Here is a 25,222-nt window from a genome sequence, read left to right as displayed (position 1 = left end):
CTACCTCAGGATCATCATCATCAAAATCATGGTAAGTGGAATGATCTGGATTATTCACTTTATCCAACAGTTCGATTGCCAAAGACCGTGTCAAAGGCTGTGTGACAAACGGGTGCTATTAAAAATAAAATAACATAGTACAGAACACTTATTAGAAGTCTGTTTGAGTGACATTTTATCTTTTGAAAAAAGACATATTTCATGGCAAAAATAATACCTGTAGTAGCTTTTCAGCAGTAGGTCTTTTTTTTGGATTTTTGGTAAGTGCCATTTTCACAAAATGATGAAAACTATTTGACCTAAGAAATTTTGAAAATCAGATTTTAAAATTTCAATTTTTTTTTGCTCATGACTATAAAAGTAAATAACACAAAAATACTTACCATTTTATTTTATCCTTTAGTTTAGGAGGCTGAAAATTGCTTTTTGTCATTAGAAATAATGCTCTGAAAAATCAACAACCATTACACAGCATTTTAAGATTGCATATTTTAATATATAATATTAATTCTATCACTATAATTCCCAAATAAGGTAAAGCAAGACTAAGAATATTACTTGTTCATGACATAATAAATAATACTGGGAGGCGGGGAGGGGACCTTAATTTAAGCACAGGATTCTTTAACTGTGACACACTAACCTCATTGGGTGTAAGTCAAACATAGGAGGCTGCAGCTCAGCAAGTTCTATGGCAGTGATCCCCACTGCCCAGAGATCACAAAGCTGATTGTACCCCCCTTTCCTCTCAACGGCTGCGACTTCTGGAGCCATCCTGAAGGAAATAGTCCAGAAAAGAAAAATCTATTTATTGTATTTTCCTTCTTATTCCCATCAGAGGCACACCATCACTATATAAGCTGAGGCCTATTTAGGCCTTGACATCTGAAAAATAAGTATGTAGTACTTAAAAGGCTCATATTTCCCAAGATCTCAACATCTCATAAGACTCTCCATCCCAAGCCCCTACTGATTTCTCCTTTGTTACTTTGTTAAGCTATTTACTATAAAGGTTTATAAAAATTTACAACTACAACAGAGCAACATGTAACAATTTGTCCACATCCCAATCTCTCTTCCTCTGTACATGCAAAATTCTATAGAGACATAACATGTAATAAATAACTTATCATTTTTAGCTCTTCCTTCTTACGTCAATAAACTGCAATCTGGCCTCCGACTGTTTTCACTTGACCAATACTATTTATTGGGGCACCAAGAATCTTCATTTAGTACTTAACTCACATTTACTATAAACTTAATTGGTTGGTGAAAAGTTATAAAAATGAGTGTCTGCTTTTAAAAAAATACATTTATTCACATGAAAGTTACCTGAATTCAGTATTTTTTTTGTTTCTTTCAACTTTACTGTAGTCTTATTCTAATTATACCTCTATAAATTTGTATTTTATTAAATAATTATGTTGATTTTCAAATATAAAACATTTCAAATCCTAAGCAGTAGTTTTGAAAAGAACTACTTGAGATAAACATTTGAACTCTTACATATCAAAAGTGTGAGTTAAACAGGCAGCCTTACAAGTATGTTTGTTTTCCTGGTATGATTTCAGGAAAGTCAAATATGTCAGTAAGTTAACCAAAAAAAAAATCCCTCTAACTTTCTAAATGCTTGGTCTTAAAATGTTTTTAATCTTTATTGATGGCTAGATTTCAGCCAGCTGTGGAAATGCCCCAGTAGAGGATGAAAGTGCACACTGGTGACATATTCTTAACTAGCTGGCCACGGCAGCTGATGTTCTCCCTTCCTCTACAAAAATATGAGTGAAAGATCCCACCCAGTGCACTTGTACTCCTGCCAGTTAAGTTGCATGCTTACCGCAATCAACTGAGTCATCTCTGAACCTGTTTATTTGCTATATTTGTTATTATAAATACATAATCTAATTAAATATTATAAAAACTAATTAATTATGAAGGTAAAAAGAGTAAGCTGTTATTAAAATTAAAGTGTATGCTTTAGAAAAACTTGTTAAAGACAAGTTTCTAAAGACAGAAAAAACAAAAAATCTGGCAAATGAGGTTAAGAAAAGGATAGCTGTAAAAGATTAGGAAGGCTACAGACTGCATAATTCCATCTGTATGACACTGGAGGAAAAGGCAAAACCGTAGAGACAGAAATCAGATCAGGTGTTGCCAGAGGCTAGAGATGGGCCAAAAGAATTTACGAGAAGGGCACAAAAGGAAACTTTCCTGGGTGATGGGAACCTATGTTTTACACGGATTGTGGTGGCATTTTTCACTACCACAGAGTGTCTCAAAGTTCACAGAACTGTACTCCTAATAAGGCTAAATTTATACCTCAATAAACCTGACTGGAAAAGTCACATGCTTTGTATATGACTGCATTTTAGAGAAAACACAAACCAGGAAATGTGGATGATTTACATCTAACTAGTTATCCACGCAAAGAAAAGGCTTTCGCCCTATATCAAATGATTGGCAAAAAAAAAAAAAAAGTACACTCACATGCCTTAAATTGAAATAAAATGTTTAAGGTACATGTGTAGTGTATTAATTTTGAGATTTGCCAATTCCACAGACTTTTTTGATTAACTGAATAACTGTCAACCTTAGTCACAATGAATGAGAGATTCCATTCTATCCTACATCCCTAGAGTTTAGGTGGGAAAGACATGATACTAGAGAGAGTTGAAGAGTCGGAGTGTTCCAAAACATTATTTTGCCTAATTCACAATTTCACATGCTCCCAAGATATTACCTACTCTATCATTAGAAGAATGACATTAGTTTTTAATCTCTGAAGCTTCAGTTGGGGAGATCAGTTATCATCAACAAACATTTACTAAGCATGTGTACAGAATCATGCTAGACCCTGGAGATTCAATGAGAGTTCCTCCAGATGTTTAAAATCAAACTGAGGAGACAAGAGTACCTAAAAATAATAACAGATAGCTCTTTAAGCTCTTATTCCTCTCAGAAATCAATCCTGAACAATAAGAACAAAAAAGAGAAATATAAACATATCATCTTTGAAAAATCCAGAAGACATATTTGGACTGGAAATGAAATAATAGTAACTGATGTGGCAAATAGGAGGAAAGACAAACCTAAGTGTGTGTAGAGGACAAGACCAACTAGCAAGCCAAGAACCCCAGAAATATGTAAAATTTAATGTACATCAGTTACTACTTTACTGATGACTAGGTTCCAACTAGCTGGTTCTTAGCCCCTAAGAATCCCAGAAAGGCTGACAAATTAGGGTTACAAACTTACAAAAGCAGAGTTAAGACTGAGGTTGAAAACAGGTATATTTATTTGCAAATGTCAAGTCTAAATAATAAATAGTTAGTCCACCAGATTCCTCTTCTCATCTATTAAAGCCCAGCAATTATTCCTTCCCCATTCCTACTGGATGAAGACCAAGAGAAACTGGATGAGGGGCTTCAGACTCAGACATATCAGGAACAAAGGAGAGCAGGGGCTGGGAGCAGTAGAAGTCTGTGTATAACAATGAGTTCCTCAGCTTCCTTCACTTACTCATTTCTGGGACACTAAAAACTGGGTTTACATGCTACATCCCATGCACACACGGCTACGAATCAGCTTTAAGTGCCTTGCTCTTCAATGTAAACCAGAAGAGAAGGGTTACTAGACATTTGAGGGAAGCCTCCATCATGAAAGCATGAGTCTCAAAAGCTTTGGAAATCTTACAGAAAGAAGAACAAAAATGATTTTTAAAAAGTGACAGAAAATTAATGGATTAATCCAAGTGGTCCAAGATATAACTAATGAGTTCCAGAAAGAGAGAGCAGGAAAAAGCATAGCAAAGAAATTATCAAGGAAGTAATGCAAGAATACTTCCCAGAACTGAAAGACATGAATCCTGACTGAAAAGCACAAATGCCAAGTACAATGAATAAAAGTAAAAATGACAAAAGAACAAACAAAAACATTCTGAAGTATACCACCATGGAATACCAAACCATCAAAAAGATTCTAGTAGGGAGGGGTTACATTCAAATATCATGTGTCGACAGTTTCAGCCATTTTTGGAGCCCATCGGCTGCCCAGCCCCCCGCCTCTCCACCAGTGTGTGATGCATTCCTTCCACATCTACCTACATGAAAGCGTCCCTCTGTGATGAGGATGGGGCAGTGGTCCACACATAGTCCAGTGGCAAGAGGGAAAAGTAAGGTGATGTGAGCGGAGCCCTCTTGGCTGTGTGGCTGACAGGGTCTTGCTGCTCCGGCTGGGTGTCAAGCCTAAGCATCTGAGGTGGCAGAGCCAAGTTCAGGACATTGGACCACCAGAGACCTCCCGGTCCCACATAATATCAATCAGCGAGAGCTCTCAGAGATCTCTGTTTCAATGCTAAGACCCAGCTCCACTCAACGACCCACAAGCTCCAGTGTTGGACACCCCATGCCAAACAACCAGCAAGACAGGAACACAATCCCACCTACTAGCAGGAAGACGGCCTAAAATCATAATACGTTAACAGACACCCCAAAACACACCACCAGACGTGGTCCTGACCACCAGAAAGACAAGATCCGGCCTCATCTGCCAGAACACAGGCACCAGTCCCCTCCACCAGGAAGCCTACACAACCCACTGAACCAACCTTACCCACTGGAAGCAGACACCAAAAACAACGGCAACTACGAACCTGCAGCCTGCGAAATGGAGAACCCAAACACAGTAAGTTAAGCAAAATGAGAAGACAGAGAAATACGCAGCAGATGAAGGAGCAAGGTAAGAACCCACCAGACCAAACAAATGAAGAGGAAATAGGCAGTCTACCTGAAAAAGAATTCAGAGTAATGATAGTAAAGATGATCCAAAATCTTGGAAATAGAATGGAGAAAATACAAGAAACATTTAACTAGGACCTAGAAGAACTAAAGAGCAAACAAACAATGATGAACAACACAATAAATGAGATTAAAAATTCTCTAGAAGGAATCAATAGCAGAATAACTGAGGCAGAAGAATGGATAACTGACCTGGAAGATAAAATAGTGGAAATAACTACCACAGAGCAGAATAAAGAAAAAAGAATGAAAAGAATTGAAGACAGTCTCAGAGACCTCTGGGACAACACTGAATGCACAAACGTTCGAATTATAGGGGTCCCAGAAGAAGAAGAGAAAAAGAAAGGGACTGAGAAAATATTCGAAGAGATTATAGTTGAAAACTCCCCTAATATGGGAAAGGAAATAGTCAGTCAAGTCCAGAGCGCACAGAGAGTCCACTACAGGATAAATCCAAGGAGAAACACGCCAAGACACATATTAATCAAACTATCAAAAATTAAATACAAAGAAAAAATATTAAAAGCAGCAAGGGAAAAGCAACAAATAACATACAAGGGAATCCCCATAAGGTTAACAGCCGATCTTCCAGCAGAAACTCTGCAAGCCAGAAGGGAGTGGCAGGACATATTTAAAGTGATGAAGGGGAAAACCTACAACCAAGATTACTCTACCAAGCAAGGATCTCTTTCAGGTTCAATGGAGAAATTAAAACCTTTACAAACAAGCAAAAGATAAGAGAAGTTAGCACCACCAAACCAGCTTTACAACAAATGCTAAAGGAACTTCTCCAGGCAGGAAACACAAGAGAAGGAAAAGACCTACAAAAACAACCCAAAACAATTAAGAAAATGGTAATAGGAACATATGCATCGATAATTTCCTTAAATGTAAATGGATTAAATGCTCCCACCAAAAGACATACACTAGCTGAATGGATACAAAAACAAGACCCATATATATGCTGTCTACAAGAGACTCACCTCAGACCTAGGGACACATACAGACTGAAAGTGAGGAGATGGAAAAAAATATTCCATGCAAATGGAAATCAAAAGAAAGCTGGAGTAGCAGTTCTCATATCACACAAGATAGACTTTAAAATAAAGACTATTACAAGAGACAAAGAAGGACATTCCATAATGATCAAGGGATCAATCCAAGAAGAAGATATAACAATTGTAAATATTTATCCACCCAACAAAGGAGCACCTCAATACATGAGGCAAATGTTAACAGCCAGAAAAGGGGAAATCGACAGTAACACAATCATAGTAGGGGACTTTAACACCCCACTTTCACCATGGACAGATCACCCAAAATAAAAATAAATTAGGAAAACAAGCTTTAAACGACACATTAAACAAGATGGACTTAATTGATATTTATAGGACATTCCATCCAAAAACAACAGAATATACTTTCTTCTCAAGTGCTCATGGAACATTCTCCAGGATAGATCATATCTTGGGTAACAAATCAAGCCTCGGTAAATTTAAGAAAATTGAAATATCAAGTATCTTTTCCGACCACAATGCTATGAGACTAGATAGAAATAACAGGAAAAAAACTGTAAAAAATACAAACACATGGAGGCTAAACAATATGCTACTAAATAACCAAGAGATCACTGAAAAAAAAAAGAGGGAATCAAAAAATACCTAGAAACAAATGACAATGAAAACACGATGACCCAAAACTTAGGAATGCAGCAAAAGCAGTTCTAAGAGGGAAATTTATAGCAATACAATCCTACCTCAAGAAACAAGAAAAATCTCAAATAAACAACCTAACCTTATATCTAAAGCAACTAGAGAAAGAAGAACAAAAAAACCCCAAAGTTAGCAGAAGGAAAGAAATCATAAAGATCAGATGAGAAATAAATGAAAAAGAAATGAAGGAAACGATAGCAAAGAACAATAAAAACAAAAGCTGGTTTTTGAGAAGATAAACAAAATTGATAAACCATTAGCCAGACTCATCAAGAAAAAAAGGGAGAAGACTCAAATCAACAGAATTAGAAATGAAAAAGGAGAAGTAACAACAGGCCCCGCAGAAATACAAAGCATCATAAGGGACTACTACAAGCAACTCTATGCCAGTAAAATGGACAACCTGGAAACAATGGACAAATTCTTAGAAAAGCACAACCTTCCAAGACAACCAGGAAGAAACAGAAAATATAAACAGACTAATCACAAGCACTGAAATTGAGACTGTGATTAAAAATCTTCCAACAAACAATAGTCTAGGACCAGGTGGCTTCACAGGCGAATTCTATCAAATATTTAGAGAAGAATCAATACCTATTCTTCTCAAACTCTTCCAAAGTATAGCAGAGGGGGAGACACTCCCAAACTCATTCTACGAGGCCACCATCACCCTGATACCAAAACCAGACAAAGATATCACAAAAAGGAAAACTACAGGCCAATATCACTGATGAACATAGATGCAAAAATCCTCAACAAAATACTAGCAAACAGAATCCAACAACACATTAAAATGATCATATGCCGTGATCAAGTGGGGTTTCTCCATGAATGCAAGGATTCTTCAATATACGCAAATCAATCAATGTGATACACCATATTAACAAATTGAAGGATAAAAACCATATGATCATCTCAATAGATGCAGAAAAAGCTTTTGACAAAATTCAACACCCATTTATGATAAAAACTCTCCAGGAAGTAGACACAGAGGGAACTTACCTCATCATAATAAAGGCCATATATGACAAACCCATAGCCAACATCATTCTCAATGGTGAAAAACTGAAACCATTTCCACTAAGATCAGGAACAAGACAAGGTTGCCCACTCTTACCACTATTATTCAACATAGTTTTAGAAGTTTTAGCCACAGCAATCAGAGAAGAAAAAGAAATAAAAGGAATCCAAATCGGAAAAGAAGAAGTAAAACTGTCACTGTGTGCCAGTGACACATAGTCACATATAGAGGCATCTTTCAGATGACATGATACCATACATAGAGAATCCTAAAGATACTATACATAAAGAATCCTAGAGAATCCTAAAGATGCTACCAGAAAACTACCAGAGCTAATCCATGAATTTGGTAAAGTAGCAGGATACAGAATTAATAAACAGAAATCTCTTGCATTTCTATACACTAATGATGAAAAATCTGTAAGAGAAATTAAGGAAACCCTCTCATTTACCACTGCAACAAAAAGAATCGAATACCTAGGAATAAACCTACCTAAGGAGACAAAAGACCTGTATGCAGAAAACTATAAGACACTGATGATAGAAATTAAAGATGATACAAACAGATGGAGAGATACACCATGTTCTTGGATTGGAAGAATCAACACTGTGAAAATGACTACACTATCCAAAGCAATCTACAGATTCAAATCAATCCCTATCAAACTACTAATGGCATTTTTCACAGAACTAGAACAAAAAATTTCACAATTTGTATGGAAACACAAAAGACCCCGAAGAGCCAAAGCAATCTTGACAAAGAAAAATGGAGCTGGAGGAATCAGGCTCCCTGACTTCAGACTATACTACAAAGCTGCAGTAATCAAGACAGTATGGTACTGGCACAAAAACAGAAATATAGATCAATGGAACAGGATAGAAAGCCCAGAGATAAACCCATGCACCTATGGTCAACTAATCTATGACACAGGAGGCAAGGGTATACAGTGGAGAAGAGATGGTGGTGCTGGGAAATCTGGACAGCTACAATAAGTGGTGCTGGGAAAACTGGACAGCTACATGTAAAAGAATGATATTAGAACACTCCCTAACACAAAAATAAACTCAAAATGGATTAAAGACCTAAATGTAAGACCGGACACTATAAAACTCTTAGAGGAAAACATAGGCAGAAAACTCTATGATATAAATGACAGCAAGATCCTTTCTGACCCACCTCCTAGAGAAATGGAAATAAAAACAAAAATAAACAAACAGAACCTAATGAAACTTAAAAGCTTTTGCACAGCAAAGGAAACCATAAACAAGATGAAAAGACAACCCTCAGAATGAGAGAAAATATTTGCAAACGAAGCAACTGACAAAGGATTAATCTCCAAAATATACAAACAGCTCATGCAGCTCAATATCAAAAAAACAAACAACCCAATCAAAAAATGGGCAGAAGACCTAAATAGACATTTCTCCAAAGAAGACATACAGATTGCCAACAAACACATGAAAGGATGCTCAACATCACTAATCATTAGAGAAATGGAAATCAAAACTACATGAGGTATCACCTCACACTGGTCAGAATGGCCATCATCAAAAAATCTACAAACAATAAATGCTGGAGAGGGTGTGGAGAAAAGTGAACCCTCCTGCACTGTTCGTGGGAACATAAATTGATACAGCCACTGATATGGAGAACAGTATGGAGGTTCCTTAAAAAACTAAAAATAGAACTACCACACGACCCAGCAATCCCACTACTGGGCATATACCCTGAGAAAACCGTAATTCAAAAAGAGACATGTAGGGCTTCCCTGGTGGCGCAGTGGTTGAGAGTCTGCCTGCTAGTGCAGGGGGCACGGGTTCGAGCCCTGGTCTGGGAGGATCCCGCATGCCGCGGAGCGGCTGGGCCCGTGAGCCACAGCTGCTGAGCCTGCGCGTCTGGGGCCTGTGCTCCGCAACAAGAGAGGCCGCAATGGTGGGAGGCCCGCGCACCGCGATGAGGAGTGGCCCCCGCTTGCCGCAACTGGAGAAGGCCATAGCACGGGAACGGAGACCCAACATAGCAATCAATCAATCAATAAAGAAATCTTAAAAAAAAAAAAAAAAAAAAAAGAGACATGTACCACAATGTTCACTGCAGCACTATTTACAATAGCCAGGACATGGAAGCAACCTAAGTGTCCATCGACAGATGAATGGATAAAGAAGATGTGGCACATATATACATACAATGGAATATCACTCAGCCATAAAAACAAACAAAATTGAACTATTTGTAGTGAGGTGGATGGACCTAGAGTCTGTCATACAGAGTGAAGTAAGTCAGAAAGAGAAAAACAAATACCGTATGCTAACACATATATATGGAATCTAAAAAAAAAAAAAAAAGGTTCTGACGAACCTAGGGGCAGGATAGGAATAAAGACGCAGATGTAGAGAATGGACTTGAGGACAAGGGGAGGGGGAAGGGTAAGCTGGGACGAAGTGAGAGAGTACCACTGACATGTATACAGTACCAAATGTAAAACTGATAGCTAGTGGGAAGCAGCCGCATAGCACAGGGAGATCAGCTCAGTGCTTTGTGACCACCTACAGGGGTGGGAGGGAGACGCAAGAGGGAGGAGATATGGGGATACATGTATACGTATAGCTGATTCACTTTGTTATATAGCAGAAACTAACACAACATTGTAAAGCGATTATACTCCAATAAAGATGTTAAAAAAAAATCATGTGTCATAATGGCATCACAGTTCCCATCAACATCAGAGAAAAGACACTAGAGCAATGCTTCAAAAATTCCAACCTAGAATGCCATATTCATCCAAATTATCAATCGTGTGTGTGTGAGGCTAGACATGCAGAGTCTCAAAAGTTTTTACCCCTCAAATTTCTCAGGAAGTTATCAAAACATGAGAGAGGGAGAAATTTATGAAGGAGGAAGAAGACCTGGATTCCAGGAAATGAATTCCCAAGGTGAAGCTATGGAAAAAAACCTAGAAAATAAACATTTCAGATTGGAATAGGAGGGAGGAGGACCCCAGGAAGACTTAAATTAACTTTAATAAAAACAAAACAAAACAAATTAAAACAAAGCAAAAAAAAACCTCCCCAAATCAGGACGATTTATGGCTTGGAAAATTATATAGAAGCATCTTTCAGACTGCAGAATATGGGGAGGTGTGGAAGTCTTGGCCAGGGATTAAAAATACAAACTAAGCAAATAAAAAATGAAGAAATTATTAGATATAAGAAAAAATTTTAAAGACAGTTAAGTGTAATAGTAGTATAATAATTGACTCAGCAAGTACATTGAAAGGATAAGAAGACTGAATGATGAATGAAGAGAACTATTAATAAAATCTTCACCTATTATAACACAAAGCCTATAAATAATAATTGATAAGGCTACAGATGGCAGAAGACACAACTAGAAGAATTTATCAGTCTCTTTAGCACTATTTGACTTTTAAAGTATGTACCTGTTTGATAAAAAGACAAATATCAAAAATGATATATATCATATCTTAAATATGAAAAGAAGTCCTCCAGATTAGTGCTGTCCCACTGCTGAGGAGGCAGACCAGGAGGGCATCGGGGGAGGAATGGTAGCACCTAAGCAGAAGGAATGTTAAGATTTCCAGAGTGCTGTTACTTCAAGAGAATCATGTGAGCAAAAAAGCTCTATACCTATCCACCACTATATGCACAATGACTAACAGCGTATCTGGCACATAGTAAGTGGTAAAAATATTTATTGAACAAATAAATAAATGAGTAAGATAGTTTGTATAGAATGATCAAAGAACACCCAGCAGACAAACATGGCTAGAGAGGAAGGTCTGTGGAGGCAACTAGTAGACCTTAAAGTTAATGAGGCAGGGACTTCCCTGGTGGTGCACTGGTTAAGAATCCGCCTGCCAATGCAGGGGACACGGGTTCGATCCCTAGTCTGGGAGGATCCCACGTGACGTGAAGCAACTAAGCCCGTAAGCCACAACTACTGAGCCTGTGGCGCTCAAAAGCCCGCAGGCCACAACTACTGAAGCCTGGGCCTAGAGCCTGTGCTCTGCAACAAGAGAAGCCACCGCAATGAGAAGCCCATTGGCCACAACGAAGAGTAGCCCCCGCTCGCAGAAACTAGAGAAAGCCCGTGCGCAGCAACGAAGACCGAACACAGCCAAAAATAAATAAATAAAATTAATTAATTAAAAAAAAAAAAGTTAATGAGGCAGATAGAGGCCAGACACCAGAAGACTCCAAATGCCAAGAAATATGTACTTGATCTTGTGTGCAACCAAGATATGTCAAAAAGTTTTGAGCTAGGGAATACTGTGAATAAGACAATGTTGAAAAATTCATCAGAATACGGACTAATCTGTGAAAATACACGTAATATATGTAGGACCAAGAGTTGGGGTTTTTCTGGGCAAAACTGGAACTATATCAAGGTTTCTAAAAGTATATCAACCTTTAAAGCCCTTTCTACATAATGAAAAATAGTATGGTAGAATATTCTATGGCTATGTATTGTAATTCATCCAAAAGTATACATGCCTAAATTACTTAGCCTGTTGCTGACCTCCTTAATCTGTTTTAGTCCTAATAATTTTGACCATTCAGTCTATTTTTTAATAAACACTGCATACAATAATGATAGAAAAACAAAAAGTTAAATTATCAATTAAAATACAATTACCAATATGGTGTACCAATGAAAGACTTCCGTTTGGCAATTGTAGCTGTTATCTGAGCAGACACTCCAAAATCAGCTATTAAAAAAAGAGATACGTTTAGAAAATAAAATAAAGTAAAATTATTTAAAAGTAACATGAGAAATTTTTAATAATTATTTCAATTAAATTAATTTCACAGAAATGAGATAGTCTCAAACATCACATTAAGATTTGTAACTTTAATGGACTAGCATTAAGATATCACAAAATAGTGTGTATGACAGCCAAATGGGTTCCCATACATCCCCACACGGATCAAATGACAACGAAAGTCAAGATCAAATAATTTTGATGAGGAAGAGACAACTGAGAGAATCTAACCTGCCAGATTTAATGTTATCATTTCTAATTCCCAGGACCTGAAATTCAAGGAAAATCACCGGGAGGGACCTTAAGTAGGAATACATTCCATTCACTTCCTGCCATACACACAACAACTGACATTAAAAAAAACAAAAGCTCTACTGGTAAATCTATCTACCGTGAAAAGACAAACAGAATATTCCCAAAAATCTTACCGTAGCAATATATTCTAATACCAATAACAATCACTGTCAAGAAATTTATTTTTATGTCAGTTTAGTTTTATGTTGCTATTTTTTAAGTATATTGAGTTCTAATATTTTCTAGTTTTTTAATGATGATTTCTAAATCTTTATAAACTAAGACATATTATATATAGGATGTCTTTGAGTAAAGCACATAATATTGACACAAATTTTAAACTGCAGATGGAAACTGTTCACTAAGCCATCAATAGTTAGATAACTGCTTTTCTCATATTTAGAGGTGGCTTAGGAAAATTTTATTATATGTAAATTATGATACTTTTGAATCTGATTAGTCCCTATTATAGGCTATAGGTCAAAATAGTTTAATCATATTTTTAGAAGATAAATATTTCCTTGAATTTTGATTTTATAGTGATATGTAGTTCAAAATAATTGTTTCATATTTGTTATTAAATACTTCATTTAATACCTAACAGATATAACTTTGTTTATAAAGTTACTATATTGTACATGTTTCCTGTCTTAAACTTTCAAATTAAGTTATTATTTAGGTATTGAACTGTTTTAATAACTTGACAATCAAAAGTTACAAAATAAAAGTTACAGTTTCAAATAAAGCACCATTCAGCATCTAAATTACATTCTTATATAACTAATACAATGTTTTATTTTAAAAGCTTGTGTAAGCAGGTAGGAGTTTTTGCATTATTGAGTTTTTGGCTTTTGTTTGCCTTATTTTTTGGTCACAAGGTAATCTCGTACAGATTTCTTACTAGAAGTCCCACTCCTAGGGTTAGAGGTGAAAGAATTTTTAAGGGATATTATTTCACTATATCTTTATAATGAATCTGTCCCATGTGAAGGACAGACTTTATCCTCACTTAAGAGAAGAAGAAACAGATACAGAGAGATTACATGTGTCATGTCCTGCAAGGAGATTTCCACCTAAAGATATATAGATGCTGCTGAGGGAGGGGAAGCCTAGTGCTAGAGAGGAAAACATAAACTTACTATGTTTTGGAATAAATTTGTGCAAGTGACGAAATTCAAATTTACTTACCTAATTTCACATGACCATTATCCGTTAATAGAATGTTAGCTCCCTTCAAAGTGAGAACATTTTAGTTAAAGTAGGAAACATTTTATCAGAAAGCACATATAAAAGATTAAACATATATATTTAAAATAATCACAAGTGGCAGGCTTAAACCTAGAAATACTGACGATTTATAGTAGGCCCAATTAAAATGTTAAACCATTACATTCATAGGAAAACTTGCTGTCTACTTTTTAGGCAATTTGACTATCCTTACAAAATGTTCTGCCTTGCAAAAAGCTGCTATTAAAATAATATGAATGTTACTATGAACGTGACATTAGTTTTAATCTGAATGCTATTTTCTTACTGATCAAGCGCTGTCACTATACTAAACTGTTACCTTACAATGGCATTATTCAGTTCCTTGAATTACATGTTAAACTTCATTGCCATTTCCTGTCCAAAACCACCAAAACACATCTCCCTTTCTAGGTACTCAACATCAGTTGAACCAATGCTAATGTGTAAGACTGAACCTTACTACTTAGTCTGTGGGGCTGTCCATCCTAATGTGTCTCTGCCCAGAGTTTGGGGCCATTCAGTATATAAACAACTAGGCACAGTCCCACAGAATTAAAATGTCACCTGTTTGCATGACCTAGCAGCATTTTTATCCACTTTTGCTTCTTGATCTAAGCTCTAAGAAGAAGGTGATAATAACGACTTCATCTTCAAAAAACTGAGAGCTTCTGGAGGACGTAGAAATACTGCCTCTCAAAGGTACTACAGGCTCCGCACCCCTGCCCCCGCTTTGGGCAACTTTTAAATGAGGAAGCAAAAGTAATCCTCTATGGTTCAGGATGCAATCAATTTTGTAAGTATAAGTTCGGGGTAAAAAATACTAGGAAACTCCTTCCAGCCCCCAAAAGAGGAAGAAATAACCGAAACCTACACCCCTTGATATTACTGCAACTCTAAGGAGTAATGGGAGAAATGAGAAAAAGGAAAAAGAAACTAGAGTAGGGATTTCAACTTGAATTAGGCCCTAGCTATCTAGACTTCTGCCAGAGTCTTCAGTTTGGTCTTTCCCCAGCTCCAGATTAATTTTTCTAAATTACAGTTTATATCATGTCACCTGCACTTATGATGCATTCTTCCATCCATCCATCTAGGTGTCCATTCATCCCTCTCTCCCTGAGAGACTACTAGCAACCAGATGCTACTTCAAGCTCTGGGGTTATAGTAATGAAAAAGTTCCAGCTCTCAAGGAGTTTACATCTAAGTAGGAGAGAAAGAAAATCTAAAAACGAATACACACACACACACACACACACACACACGCACACGAATGAATGAACCAATAAATGATTCAAAGCCAGTTAGAGATAAGCACTCTGAAGATAAAGCAGGAAGGGAAGGCCTCTCTAAGGCAGGGATATTTAAGCAGAGATCTAATTGAAGAGAGGGTGCAGAGTCATGCCAAAATCTAGAAGAACATTCCAGAAAGAGGTAACAGCAAATACAAAGTCCTGGAACCAGAATGAACTCAACATATTCCAGGAACTCCAAGTTTAGTGTGTCTAGAACAGAATGAGTAAAACGAAGACGAGTATGAGATGAGGTCGGAGAGGAAAGCAGGGGCCAGATCATGCATAACCTTAATGGCCACGGTAAAAACATCTGAATACTGTACTGAGTATGATGGGAAGCCAACGGTGGTTTATAAGCAGGAGAGTGACAAGATCTGATTTACAAAGGTCACTTTGGTGTGAGGTAGAGAACTGACTGTAGGATCACTCAAGAATGGGAGCAGGGAGACCAGTTAGAAAGCTATTCCAGAAGTCCAGGTGAGATATAATATAATGGTGGCTTAGACAGGGTAGAAATAGTGGTGATGGCTAGAATCTATCCAATTAGGCCCAAACTCTGAAGTCCAACACACGAGTTCTTGCATAATGGAGCACCAAACCTCCTGGCCAAAACCATCTTTATCACTCTCCTACATTCTCTTCTCTTCAATTATATGATGCAGCCTTTATACCCCCTAAAATGACCCCACACTTTCTGACCTCCGTATCTTTGCTCACACTGTTCCTTCTGCTTAGAAGGCACTCCAACTTCCATTTCTGACAAAAATCTATCAATCCTTCCAGATCATTTAAGTGCCAATGACACAGAATCTTTCTTGATACACTTATCTTCTTAGGATCTCTCGCACCTTTGAATCCAAGGCTCTTTGCTTATGTCTTTGAAGTGGTTTATGAACAATACTTAAAGTAGAGGATCTCAGCAGGTGATCTGAGAGTCCACTGAAATTTCATGCAAAATTTGAAGGCATGTGCATAAGAGCATTTTTGGAGGAGAGAGTCCATGGCTTTCATCAGAGACTCAAAGAGCACATGATTCCCACACCCACATCCCCTGCAAAAAAGGGTTAGGACCTTTATGTTAGAGAAAACAAAAGGGGGAAAGAAAAAGCAGGAGGTAAGATGAATGAGGAAGAAGAAAAGAAAAGAAAAAATAAATGAACAGAGAAAATATCCAGGCTGGGAAGACGGCAGTATCTTTGGAAATAACCTCAGAGTCCTACGATAGGGGTAGTTTACCACAACATGCCCGGTGTACCTGCTCTCCTCTGCCAGTTAAAGACCAGCAGAAAAGGTCAAGGCTTAGTTTATCCATTTTTATATATTATTAATGACAGTTCCTTAAGATTGCCAAAGTTTACTACAATATTCAAAGCATGAAACTTCCTAAAGACTGTAACTTAATGGAAGCTATGGACCTAATTTGCATTTTATAAATAAATAACTACAAATAAGCTAAAATGTGTTATTAAAACATGAATCCACAATTGTACACTTTAAAAGGGTGAATTTTATGGTATATGAACTGTATCTCAATAGAGCCGCTATAAAAAAAATTAATAAACCCTTCAAAGTATCACTCAATTTTATTATAGTAACATATTAAGATAACAAATTCATCAAATAGAATAACTGATACAATTTTGCTCAACAGTTTGGTCAGCATATTTAAAAATGAAGAGAGGGCCATTAGGTAAAGATATGATATATACCTTTATATCCCTGTGCATTTTCCCTTTACTGTGAAGATAGTATAATCCCTGGAGTTTCAAAAAAAAGAAAAATTAACAAGACTTTACTACAGAACACACTTTGGGATTTAAAGTCATCAATGAGTAGTATTCTATCTTATTTATTTACTCATTACAGAAAGCACTAGTGATAATCACTTTATTTTACCAGAGTATCCGAAAAGATAAAAGAATCGAGAAAATGAGAGGCGGAGCTCAGTTTGAACCACTAATTTTCCTAAGAGAAATAATTTTCACTAAATTCTGCAAATAGTGTGAAATAACTTTTTAAAAGTAAATATCCAATTAGTATCAGAATGAGTTTCAATCCCATAAGAATGCTTAATTTTTAAGCCTTTCTTTGGTATTAAGAGGAATATAAAAATAAATAACAAATCCATAGTGCTTAAATTTTAGGAGGTATATTATGATACTGAAGCTTTAATGTGTTTATTTGCAAATATAATTTGAGTTTACTACACAACTTTGAAATGTATTAAATTCAAGAGTTTACCAAACTAGAATATTTAAATCCTTACTCTGCTTAACAGGTAATGCACAATAATTAAACATTTAGTTTAATAAAGAACATTACTTTTTAATTAACATTGAATTTACCTGTAGTGTTTCTCTGCTAACATATGCAATTTGCAATTCTGACAGAGGTCCCGTTACTATAAGAGGAGAAAATTAATGTTAATAAAATTAGTCAAAGTATGTTTTTCAATAAGAGACAAAGTTTACAAGTTCCACTAAGCAATAGACTTAATATACCTAAATTCTACTAAAAAGTAAGCTCCATGAGGGCAGGAATTTTTAAAAATCTGATTTGCTCATTGTATCCCCAGTGTTTAGAACAGTGCCTGGCATGGAAAAGCTACTCAGTAAATGTTTGTGGAATGAATAAAACATTGAAATAGTCACTGAAATTAATTACATTTTCACTTTTACACCTGATCATATTACCTCTTAAATGTTAAAAGAAAGAAAGCATGGCCAAGATGTTTAGCTAATTTTTATTAAAGCTTTTTAAAATGACATGTAATATGTATTACTGACTAGGTTAAAAATCAATACTTTTTCCCTAAAATTATTAGCTTTATAGATATAAAATTAATACACGTTCAATATAAAAAATTCCAATCAACAGAGACAGGTCTTTTCCTTATCCAAACCAGTATTACTCAATAATAAACAATACCAATAGTTTGGCCTATAGTCTACCAGATGACTTAATGCATAGATGTTTTATATAGTACAGGTATGTAGTGTACAAACACATAAACATAAATGGAAACATATTACACATACAATTCTGAAACTTGCCTTTTCATTTATCATGGGCATCTTTTCATATCAATATACATAGCTTAATCATATAATATTTGAATATTTCCTCTGTGCACATCTTTCGACTATGAAAAACATTTAAATAGTTTTCTCTTTCTCGCTATTAAACCACTTCAGAATAAAGAAGTAAGTTAGGCGGGAAAAACTATTCTAGAAACCGAATCAAATTCCAACCATGAAATCACGCGCTAGACAGTGATCTCCCATTTTACCTAAACCTAACAGCTCTGTAAAAATGTGTAGTTCAGAGTACTTGTATTTTACAATTGTGGAAGAGAGAAATCTATTTCACTTAGATTCTTTTGGGGACAAGGCTAAGTTTAAATGAGGATAAACCACATAGTAACTAACTTCCGTGGCTTGTAAACCTACTCTCATCCAGCAAGATAGGCCTTCTTGAGATGTGTGTTCCCACAATACAGCAAATAAGATAACCTGAAAACCCTGAAAGTAACACCAGGAAAAAAAATTTTAAATAATCTTCTAAATGCCTAGCTAAGCTCATAAACAGTAAGAGACTTGTCCAGCAGCCAAACGCAAAAACGAAAATGAAAAACAGAATCGTAAAAATGACAAATAGTCTAGCTGTCTCTTAGGGGAAGGCCAGTCTTAGTAAGCTAGGGCCTTAGTTTTATCCCCTACATGGGCACAGAAGAAAAGGTTATAGCTCTGCAGAGGAAGAGCTAAAACAAACACCCACATAAAACCAGAATCCTCAAAGGGCTACACCCTCATTAAAATAGTGGACAAGCACCAGGAGACGACTAGGGATTTGCGTGTCACGGCCTGGGGTGTGGACAGGAGAAAAAATGTTTCCTCTTAGAATTTAAAAGGCCTCACAAATGCACAGAAATCTCTTGCATTTCTATACACTAATGACGAAAAATCTGAAAGTGAAATTAAGAAAACACTCCCATTTACCATTGCAACAAAAAGAATAAAATATCTAGGAATAAACCTACCTAAGGAGACAAAAGACCTGTATGCAGAAAATTATAAGACACTGATGAAAGAAATTAAAGATGATACAAATAGATGGAGAGATATACCATGTTCCTGGATTGGAAGAATCAACATTGTGAAAATGTCTCTACTACCCAAAGCAATCTACAGATTCAATGCAATCCCTATCAAACTACCACTGGCATTTTTCACAGAACTAGAACAAAAAATTTCACAATTTGTATGGAAACACAAAAGACCCCGAATAGCCAAAGCAATCTTGAGAATGAAAAATGGAGCTGGGGGAATCAGGCTCCCTGACTTCAGACTATATTACAAAGCTTCAGTAATCAAGACAGTTTGGTATTGGCACAAAAACAGAAATATAGATCAATGGAACAGGATAGAAAGCCCAGAGATAAACCCACACACATATGGTCAACTTATCTTTGATAAAGGAGGCAAGCATATACAGTGGAGAAAAGACAGCCTCTTCAATAAGTGGTGCTGGGAAAATTGGACAGGAACATGTAAAAGTATGAAATTAGAACACTCCCTGACACCATGCACAAAAATAAACTCAAAATGGATTAAAGACCTAAGTGTAAGGGCAGACACTATCAAACTCTTAGAGGAAAACATAGGCAGAACACTCTATGACATACATCACAGCAAGATTCTTTTTGACCCAGCTCCCAGAGAAATGGAAATAAGAACACAAATAAACAAATGGGACCTAATGAAACTGAAAAGCTTTTGCACAGCAAAGGAAACCATAAACAAGACCAAAAGACAACCCTCAGAATGGGAGAAAATATTTGCAAATGAAGCAACTGACAAAGGATTAATCTCCAAGATTTACAAGCAGCTCATGCAGCTCAATAACAAAAAAACGAACAACCCAATCCAAAAATGGGCAGAAGATCTAAATAGACATTTCTCCAAAGAAGATATACAGATGGCCTACAGACACATGAAAGAATGCTCAACATCATTAATCATTAGAGAAATGCAAATCAAAACTACAATGAGATATCATCTCACACCGGTCAGAATGGCCATCATCAAAAAATCTAGAAACAATAAATGCTGGAGAGGGTGTGGAGGAAAGGGAACCCTCTTGCACTGTTGGTGGGAATGTAAATTGATACAGCCACTATGGAGAACAGTATGGAGGTTCCTTAAAAAACTACAAATAGAACTACCATACGACCCAGCAATCCCACTACTGGGCATATACCCTGAGAAAACCATAGGTCAAAAAGAGTCATGTACCAAAATGTTCATTGCAGCTCTATTTACAATAGCCAGGACATGGAAGCAACCTAAGTGTCCATCGACAGATGAATGGATAAAGAAGATGTGGCACATATATACAATGGAATATTACTCAGCCATAAAAAGAAATGAAACTGAGTTATTTGTAGTGAGGTGGATGGAGTTAGAGTCTGTCATACAGAGTGAAGTAAGTCAGAAAGAGAAAAACAAATACAGTATGCTAACACATATATATGGAATCTAAGGGAAAAAAAAAAAGGCCATGAAGAACCTAGTGGCAAGACGGGAATAAAGACACAGACCTACTAGAGAATGGACTTGAGGATATGGGGAGGGGGTGGGGTGAGATGTGACAGGGTAAGAGAGTGTCATGGACATATATACACTACCAAATGTAAAATAGATAGCTAGTGGGAAGCAGCCGCATAGCACAGGGAGATCAGCTCGGTGCTTTGTGACCACCTAGAGGGGTGGGATGGGGAGGGTGGGAGGGAGGGAGATGTAAGAGGGAAGAGAAATGGGAACATATTGTATATGTATAACAGATTCACTTTGTTATAAAGCAGATGCTAACACACTATTGTAAGGCAATTATACTTCAATAAAGATGTTTGAAAAAATAAAAAAATAAAAAAAATAAAAGGCCTCTTCTTCACTCAGGTTTAGGGTTCAAATATATATAGAAAACAATGAGGTCACTGGGGTCCCAGGGAAAAAAAAAAATCCAACACTGTCGGAAGGACACACTCTCAAAAGCCATACGGAATTCCCCCTGAAGATGATCTCAAAATTATGAAATAAATGAGAAAAAAATTCACCATAAATGATATAACAGAATGCATAAAGTTGTTAAAGGACAATATTAAACAGAAGGAAAAATGTTCAGTGAAAAATAGAGACAAAAAATCTATTATGTTGGAACAATAAAAGGTTCTAATGTTAGTTCTCAAAGAAAAAGTAAACAAAAGGAGAGGAGAAGGAACTCATGAAAAAATGTAAAGTCAAAAGTTGCCCTGCGGCCCTCACCCTCATGGTCAAAATATGTCCATGAATTCTCTGATACATCCCCCTCAAGAGCTGGAACTTAATTCCCTTCCTGAGTGTGGGCTGGACAGAAATGACTTGCTTCTGAAGAACAAACTGTGGTGGCAGTAACAGAATGCAAATTCTGAGACTACATCATAAAAGGTTTTATGGCTTCCTCCTTGCTCTCTGGTATCATTTCCTCTGGGAGAAGCCAGCTGCCATCCTGTGAAGATGCTCAAGCTGTCCTATAGCGAGATCCTTGTGGCAAGGAATTGAGACCTCCTGCCAATAGCCATGTAAGTGAATCATCTTGAAAGCAAATCCTCCAACCTTAGTCAAGCCTTCAGATGACTATAGTTCCAGCCAAGAGCTTGACTGCACCCTCATGAGTGACCATGAGCTAGAATCATCCAGTTCGCAGACATTTGGTCCTGCCCCAAACCTCCCTAAGACTTTTGGTCCACACCAAAAGGCTCTTGATATTTGTTCGTATTTGGTCCTGCCCAAAATGTCCATAAGACATTGGGTCCATGCCAAAAGATCCTTGATATCTGGTCCTGTCCAAAACCATGTGGCATGAACCAAATATGCTCATGGACATTCTGCACAGGACCAAATTTCAAGGATTTTTGGCATGGACCAAATGTCTTATGCATGTTTTGCCCTGTACTGCAAGGGAAATCACCCAATTAAGCCATTCTTGAATTCTTGACCCTTAGTAACTGAGATAGTAAATGTTTGTTTTAAGATGACAAATTTTAAGATCACTGTTATACAGCAATAGATAACTAATATAGTTCCCCTTTCAGGAGAGTTAACTTTAAAACAATCATTTGGAGTAAATGATGGAATTAAGGACATAAGACAAAATATAAAATTTGGCTTAATGGTACTTTATAAATAAGTGGAAATAATTTTATAAAAGGAGGCTTTAATCAAAAAAATTTTGCATGATGGATCAAATTTGGTTTGTATACACCAGCAAAGAAACAAACAAAAACCCACAAGCACTGTGGTTATTAGAAAAGTAGAACTTGTCTTTCACCAAATAAGGTAATCCAGGATATTTATTCTACTCCCCACAGAATGACAACATGATGAAAGAGAGAGAGGAGAGGAGGCAAGAGACACGCACAGAGAGAAATGGAGGTATATGTTTTATATGGCGATGCAAGTAGACAGCAGTGTAGACTACAGCCAAAGAGGAGTATACGTTGCCATGAGGAGGTTATCTGGTAGAAACCTGGGTGCAATCAAAGGTGTGCATACAGAGAAAGACAGGGTTTGGGGCTGCACATAAGCCTGCATATTCTCAGCATGCATGTTTGAGAGCATCCAAGTTAATACGAAATTATTTCTTCCACTGACCCAGTTGCTATATAAACAAATCAGTACTTACAGACTCATATTACTATGTTACTTCCACCAGAGGGTTGAAATGGAATAACAATCATGACAACCTATTTCTGTAACTAAACTGGCTTTCTTGCTTCTTAATGAAGAAAGCAGAATCAGACACCTAAGACCAATCATGTATATCTGATGGAATTACCAAACAATCTAAGACTAAAAAATAAGTATGCTTAAATAAACTAAAGATATAAAAGAAGGGATGAAAAATTACAAGGAAAGAATAAGACAAAAAATGGAAAGAGATGTGAAATAGAACCAAATAATTTCTAGAAATGAAAAATATGGTCACCAAATTAGGTGTACAATCAGTGAACCGGAAGATGGTTATGAGTATCCTCAGTGCTCTGAGGGATTAAAGAGTGGAAACATCGGGCTTCCCTGGTGGTGCAGTGGTTGAGAATCTGCCTGCCAATGCAGGGGACACGGGTTCGAGCCCTGGTCTGGGAGATCCCACATGCCGCGGAGCAACTAGGCCCGTGAGCCACAACTACTGAGCCTGCGCATCTGGAGCCTGTGCTCCGCAACAGGAGAGGCCGCAATAGTGAGAGGCCCGCGCACCGTGATGAAGAGTGGCCCCCGCTCGCCGCAACTAGAGAAAGCCCTCGCACAGAAATGAAGACCCAACACAGCCAAAAATAAATAAATAAATAAATAAATTTTTTTAAAAAAAGAAAGTGCTCCTGGTTTAAAAAAAAAAAAAAAGTGGAAAAATGAAGCTCACTTTAAGAGACATGGAGAGCTAATGTACATCGAACTGAAATTCTAGAAGGAGAGATCAGAGAACCTGAAGGAGAAAATATTTGAATGGATAATAATTGATCATTGTCAGACTTGATAAAAGAACTAAAATCTCGGACGTAAGCACTTTAAGTCCCAAGCAGGAAAAGTAAATCTACGTTTAGATACTAGAAACACCAGAAATGAAGAGAAAAATCTTAAAAGCAATTACAACGAAAGGAAGATTACCTGCAAAGGATCAATAGTTAGCAGAAGGTACCAACAACTACAGAAACTAGAAGACAATAGTCCAGCATCTTCGAAATGCTAACAAAAATACCTGTCAACGGAGAAAATGTGCCTAGGTCCACTTAAACTATCATTTAAGAATGAGGATCAAAGACTGAGAGTTTACCACTAGAGTCCTAGCCGAAAAAAACTTCAGGAAGAAGGAAATTAAATCAATAAGTGTGGAAACAATAGTAGAGAAATTAGTACAAATGAAAACAAAAAAAGGGGTAAATAGCTTTTTGAATTTAAAACAAGCTTTCAGAAATACCGTTTATGTTCTGCAATGCAAAATGATAACAAATATTTCTCAATTTTCACTAAACCTTTGAAATCAAAATGTCATTAATAAAAAGGAAAAATTTCTCATATATGAAGAATAGCCACACACCTAAAAAAAAAAATTCTCAGAAAATAACTTTTTTTTTTTTCTTGCCTCCTTTGTCATAGATTAGTTGACCATAGGTGTGGTCTCAGGTTCATCTCTGGGCTTTCTATCCTGTTCCACTGATCTATATTTCTGTTTTTGTGCCAGTACCATATTTTCTTGATTACTGTAGCTTTGTAGTATAGTCTAAAGTCAGGGAGTCTGATTCCTCCAGCTCGTTTTTTTTTTTTCTCAAGATTGCTTTGGTTATTTGGGGTCTTTTGTGTCTCCATACAAATTTTAAGATTTTTTGTTCTAGTTCCATAAAAAATGCCATTGGTAATTTGATAGGGATTGTACTGAATCTGTAGACTGCTATGGGTAGTATAGTCATTTTCACAATATTGATTCTTCCAATCCAAGAACATGGTATAGCTCTCCATCTGTTTGTGTCATCTTTGATTTCTTTCATCAGTGCCTTATAGTTTTCTGAGTACAGGTCTTTTACCTCCTTAGGTAGGTTTATTCCTAGGTATTTTATTCTTTTTGCTGCAATGGTGAATGTGATTGTTTCCTTAATTTCTCTTTCTGATCTTTCGTTGTTAGTGCATAGGAATGCAAGAGATTTCTGTGCATTAATTTTGTATCCTGTAACTTTACCAAATTCATTGATTAGCTCTAGTAGTTTTCTGGTGTCATCTTCAGCATTTTCTATGTATAGTACCATGTCATCCACAAACAGTGACAGTTTTTCTTCTTTTCCAAGTCGAATTCCTTTTATTTCTTTTTCTTCTCTGATTACCGTGGCTAGGACTTCCAAAACTATGTTGAATAACAGTGGTGAGAGTGGACATCCTTGTCTTGTTCCTGATCTTAGTGGAAATGCTTTCAGTTTTTCACCACTGAGAATGATGTTTGCCGTGGGTCTATCATATACGGCCTTTATTATGTTGAGGTAGGTTCCCTCTATG

General features: G+C 36.7%; 1 protein-coding gene across 2 annotated transcripts in view; it reads right to left on the bottom strand.

Moving 5' to 3' along the window:
* MAP4K3 (mitogen-activated protein kinase kinase kinase kinase 3) overlaps positions 1-25,222 on the bottom strand; it is a 198,489-nt gene that overhangs the window by 58,988 nt on the left and 114,279 nt on the right. For both annotated transcript variants that reach the window (XM_057558303.1, XM_057558304.1), the window contains exons 5-12: positions 17,489-17,544; positions 16,853-16,900; positions 13,795-13,837; positions 12,186-12,258; positions 644-775; positions 384-446; positions 218-299; positions 5-115 (exon numbers count right to left, since the gene is read on the bottom strand). In XM_057558303.1, the coding sequence (XP_057414286.1) occupies positions 5-115; positions 218-299; positions 384-446; positions 644-775; positions 12,186-12,258; positions 13,795-13,837; positions 16,853-16,900; positions 17,489-17,544 (608 nt within the window). The remainder of the gene's footprint in view (positions 1-4; positions 116-217; positions 300-383; positions 447-643; positions 776-12,185; positions 12,259-13,794; positions 13,838-16,852; positions 16,901-17,488; positions 17,545-25,222) is intronic.

This window comes from Balaenoptera acutorostrata, chromosome 12 (genome assembly GCF_949987535.1).
Source record: "Balaenoptera acutorostrata chromosome 12, mBalAcu1.1, whole genome shotgun sequence".
NCBI lineage: Eukaryota > Metazoa > Chordata > Mammalia > Artiodactyla > Balaenopteridae > Balaenoptera > Balaenoptera acutorostrata.
The sequence above is the reverse complement of the archived record's forward strand: the minus strand, read 5'-3'. Positions and strand labels throughout refer to the sequence as shown.